The sequence below is a fragment of the Sinocyclocheilus rhinocerous genome, unplaced genomic scaffold (genome assembly GCF_001515625.1).
Source record: "Sinocyclocheilus rhinocerous isolate Xijiao unplaced genomic scaffold, SAMN03320098_v1.1 scaffold3642, whole genome shotgun sequence".
NCBI classification, from domain to species: domain Eukaryota; kingdom Metazoa; phylum Chordata; class Actinopteri; order Cypriniformes; family Cyprinidae; genus Sinocyclocheilus; species Sinocyclocheilus rhinocerous.
The window spans coordinates 136,336-141,628 of NW_015644863.1; the positions used below are offsets into that span (position 1 = coordinate 136,336).

Sequence of the window (5,293 nt, forward strand, 5' to 3'; positions counted from 1 at the left end):
GCACGTATGCCTATAAATCTACAAACCAGAACGCGTGTAAGCAACCCTTTCCTAGAAATAAAATGTTTTTCTATAAAAGTTCCAACACTAACCTTATGAAAGAGGTTGCCGTACATAATCAAACAGAAATAAACTGAATAGAAAATACGTTTTTTTTTTTTTTTTTTAAATCACTCACGCGTTTTCAAATACTTCAACAGCTCAAAGATTATTTAAATGAGAATTAATTTTCTTTAAATGAATTATTTCTTAATTTGCATTTTGCATGTTGTCGATGTGTGCCGGTAGCAGCCAATGAGCGCGGCCCGGGGCGGAGAGCAGCCGCTGAACATGGAGCTCACTGAGGACACTGATGCAGACACACACAGCATCACTCTCACTCTCTCTCTCTCTCTCTCTCTCTCTCTCTCTCACACACACACACACACACAGCACACGCAGCATCACTCACACACACACACACACACACACACACACACACACACACACACACACACACACTCTATGGACTGTACGATCAACAATCATCTGCCTGTCTGTCCTGAACACCTGCACCAGGGATACAGTTTGAAATTACAAGTAAGCTTTTGTTTTCACTTTTACGCGAATGTTCATTCTTCATAACGCATGAACCTTAACATGGAAAAAGAGCAACTTATTTATTTTTTTGAGTTTATTATTGTACTACTACTACTATTATGATTCTATTCAACTGTTAAATTTTCTTTTTTAGTGCTCCTGTAAATCTCATCTGAATACCCGTATAAAAGCTATTTGTGACTTATTTAAACACGTTAAAGAGATAGTTCGCCCCAAAAAAATGAAAATTCTGTCATAATTTAGCTGTGAATTTAGTTCCTGAACTACATGAGTTTTTCTGCTGAAAATAAAAAAAGATATTTTGAATGATGTGGGTAACCAAACAGTTGCTGGTCCCCATTGACTTACACAGAATGAAACAAAAAATACTATTCAATCCTATTTTAATAATAGTAGCCTAGTCAGTGGAGCTTCAAAATATCTTCTTTTGTGTTCAGCAGAAGAAAAATAAATCAAATTTGGGACAGCTTTAGGCTGAGTAAATTATGACAGAATTTACATTTTTGGGGCAAGATATTGATGATCTTAATCTGATGAACCTTAAGTGTAAATAGTTATATTAAGCAAATATGGATACATAAAGGTTTTGGATATACAGTATCATATTGCTGAGTGAGTTCATATATATTTAAGTTGGTATTTCTAAGACATCGACATGACCAAACATTTTGAACAGTAGAAGCATATGTTGAAACTTCTAGAAACTGGAATATTGGTTTAATCTGTTTATGAAAGGTTTATGGCACATACATATTCAGAATATGACCATATAGTTTTATTAATATTAGAATATTCTTGTGCATACGTTCAGTCATTGTCTTCAACAATTGTGTTATGGTGCTGGTAACTTTGTAGACACATCAGCTGTGTAGTCTTCTCATTTCAGAGCAGTGGGTTTTAGGAATAAAAAGAAAGCACCTGCTCTCCTCCTTTAACTGATATATTTTTTCTCTGCACTTCATTCTCCATTATAACGTTCATTAAAATAATGGAAATTGCATTTTTGTCTAGCTTAGGGGAAATCAATATGTGGTTCTGGGGCTTACGCGAGGCAAGCAATCACGTTTCCAAACATGAAAGAAGAGCGTTATGCTCATCTGCTCAGGCCTTTGTTAGCTGGAGCTTTTATTGACGTGATTAACTTTGACAGGAGAGACTCTGATAAGATCCATCTCTTCAGAAAACCATTTCTGCCCAATTCTTTCCTTCAAAAAAAGCAAAATGCTTGGCTACTATTTTTCCTTTCTTGAGCTTTTAGGATTAGGAGTTATTTCAGGGTAATTTGTAAGATATCTTTCATGTTGATTTTGGACATTTGGATTTCTAGACTGTCTGATGGATATCATATGTATTGAGCAAGTCATTCACAGTTCTAATTAAAGTCTCAAATACAGTGTCTGATCAATCGTTATGTAATTCCCAATTGGTTCCTCAAGCTGCTGTAATCCTGCATGTCTACATTAAAGCTTACATTTCTGAGAAATTGGAAGGGCCAGTTGCTATTCTGATCTCCATTTGACCCATTGATTATCATTTAGAAGTGGCAGTCACTTCAATTCAACTCATAATTCAGTTATTTACTTTTGAGGCGGCCGATTACTATACAAATCTTTACCACAAATGTTCTATGCATAAGTGAGAATGCATTTGTTTGCTTTTGAGAGAGGCTTTTTTGGAAGTAATGATTTTGGATTATTGAGTGTAAAGTCACCGGACTGCAGGATGCTGCGGGGTGTTATTTAGTTTTTGGGGGGCATCAGAGGGTCACAGACATTCTGAAACATAATTTCTGCCTGCAAACAACTTGTCTGGAATAGTTATGGGATATGGTTTGAAGGTACCCCTAGGTTGAGAAGAAAGGGTTTGAAAACAACCTTAATTTTATTTATATAAAACTCTTTTATCATTATTCAAATTTCAGTTGGCAATGCCATTGAATCACAAATGAGCCCTAAGCAGTTGTTTCCTCAGATCTGGTCCTCCGAAGTAGAATCTAGAGCAGGATAATACCTCCCATGACAATCTCAAAATGGTTGTGAATGTCTGAAGCTTCATCAAAGCATGCAAAAACAGGACAACTGCAGATTATACTTGTTTTTAAAAAAAGAAAACATGTTGATTTTAAAGTAGTCCATTTTGTAGACTATTTAACTATTTAATCTCATTGTGTGTTCATAGTTTTTACTATGGCTACTTTCGGATTTAATTATGCTTGCTGAGTTTGTTAGTTCATCCTAAAAATGGAAAATCTGATAATTTACTCACCCTCGAAACCCGTATGACCTTCTTTCATCTACTGAACACAAAAGATGTCCGAAAAATGTCCATACAATGAAAGTCAATGGGGTCCAACGTTGTACTGTTTTTGCATCCCATTGACTTTAATTGTATGTATAAAACCTGCAGAAACATTCTTCATTTTTTTCTTTTAATAATTCATTTTTTTGTGTTCCACAGAAGAAAGAAGTCATACAAGTTTGGAATGACATGCAAATGATGTCTGAATTTTAATTAAAAAAATTAAAATTTGCTGAAAATGTACTCAACTTCAGGCCATCCAAGATGTAGATGAGTTTGTTTCTTCATCGGATCTGGAGAAATTTAGCATTACATCACTTGCTCACCAAAGGATCCTCTGCAGTGAATGGGTGCCGTCAGAATGAGAGTTCAAACAGCTGATAAAAACATCACAATAATCCACAAGTAATCCACACCACTCCAGTCCATCAGTTAACGTCTTGTGAAGCAGAAAGCTGTGTGTTTGTAATAAACAAATCCATCTGTAAGATGTTTGTAACTTCAAACCATTGTTTCCGGCTAAAATATGAATCCTCTCAGTCTCTTCATAAGAGATATTTGCACATATCATGTATCAAGTTAAAATTTCCTAATAATGTATTTGTTTCTTACAAACATGCAGCTTTTTCACTTCACAAGATGTTTAAAGTCGTGTGGATTATTGTGATTTTTTTTATCAGCTGTTTGGACTCTCATTCTGACGGCACCCATTCACTGCAGAGGATCCATTGGTGAGACAGTGATGTAATGCTAAATTTCTCCAATCCTGTGTTGATGAAGAATCAAACCCATCTACATCTTGGATGGCCTGAGGGTGAGTAAAATTTCAGCATATTTTCATTTTTGGGTGAACTATTCTTTTAAGATCCCCGTCAGGTGCCAGGAGCTTTCCAAATGAGCGTATGGCCCAAATGGATGGCCCAAATGGCCCTCACCTCCTTCTGTCATTAGAAATCTCTCATTATGACCCACAATCATTTTGCAGTGTCTAGATTATTAAAGGTCAGAAGAACAAGGTTAATGTCAGATGGTCCCAGATCAGCATTAAAAACTATGCACTGCTTTATCCTCCAGGCATAGCAGCAAGTCGGTGCCTCTTTTGACACAGAGCGGTGCCAGATTTTTATCTTCTCTCGTCTGTCTCATTATACCCCCTCCTCTCCAACATCCCTCTCCTTTTGCCAAATCCAAATGTCACAGATTTCATCAGTTTGCGCAAAGAATGTCACTGTATGATAAACTCAAAATGTCACAGCGATGAAATCTTACATGATTGATGTTGGCGAGGTTATGACTTTACAAATACACTGAAAATGGCTTGATTAGCCAATCGAGCTGTGTTTGGATTATTTTCTCACTGTTATACTATTGAAAAGTTTGTAATAATGAGTTTAGGATATTTGAGACCGTCTCGCTAGACCTCATACCTTTTCTAGTTTGAGGCATTGCTAATGAATGTGTGACCAGTCATGTTATGTGCTTAAAAATGAGTAATTGTCATAATACACCTTTTCAGATGAAATCTACAGAAGTGGATCCGGGGTTATTCACTGACAGCTACTGCAAAGTGTGCAGCGCTCAGCTTATCTCTGAGTCACAGAGAGTCGCCCACTATGAGGTGAGTAACGCACACACACACACACACGTTCACATAAAGCATAAACATTCACTAATACCCGTTAATTTGATCTGCTGTCAATGAAGTTCTATGGTCTCCTGCACACTTTCTTAAATGAGGGCAGATAAGTAGGTTAATTAGATTTTTGCTGCTAATATTCATATGCAATTAAAAAAAGGGGATGAATTTCACCCACCATCAATCATGGTATGTAAATAAATTTCATTCTGATAATATCAATCTAGAAATGTGAGTGGTTGATATACAACCTACATAGATATCCCACAATCCTGCCCATAGGAAAGTAAAAATCATCGGTGAGATCAGAAATGAAAATTCAATGAGAATAATATCTCAATTATTTCTTCCAGACAACAATGAAATTAATTGGAGACCAAATGGAGAGTTTGGTGCATGTCTTCTGTTGATTTTTCTCTTGAGAAATCTCTGGTGATCTCAATATTTCAATCTATAGGCTGAGATTTCAGTATGAACTCAAACATTTCTCATTAATTCTGCCAAGATTAATCTAGTATCCACATGTATATCTTTGTACTAGGGATGCACCGATACCACTTTTTCCAGTACTCGCCCGATACCGATACTTTTATTTTTGGTACTTACCGATACCGATACTTTTATTGCATTTGTACATTTTTTAAATATTGGGTATAGAAACCAAAAGGGTATGTATAATGTTAGTTGGTTAACTTCATTTATCAAATAGATACAGTCAAACCAAAATATATTCAGACACCTTCAACATTTCTCACATTA

General features: G+C 36.0%; 1 protein-coding gene across 1 annotated transcript in view; it reads left to right on the forward strand.

Moving 5' to 3' along the window:
- The first annotated feature begins 484 nt into the window (after positions 1-484).
- LOC107705074 (zinc finger matrin-type protein 4-like) overlaps positions 485-5,293 on the forward strand; it is a 28,648-nt gene continuing 23,839 nt past the window's right edge. Inside the window, exons 1-2 of the mRNA XM_016508208.1 lie at positions 485-579; positions 4,415-4,516. Coding sequence (XP_016363694.1) covers positions 505-579; positions 4,415-4,516 — 177 coding nt within the window. The 5' untranslated portion in view covers positions 485-504. The remainder of the gene's footprint in view (positions 580-4,414; positions 4,517-5,293) is intronic.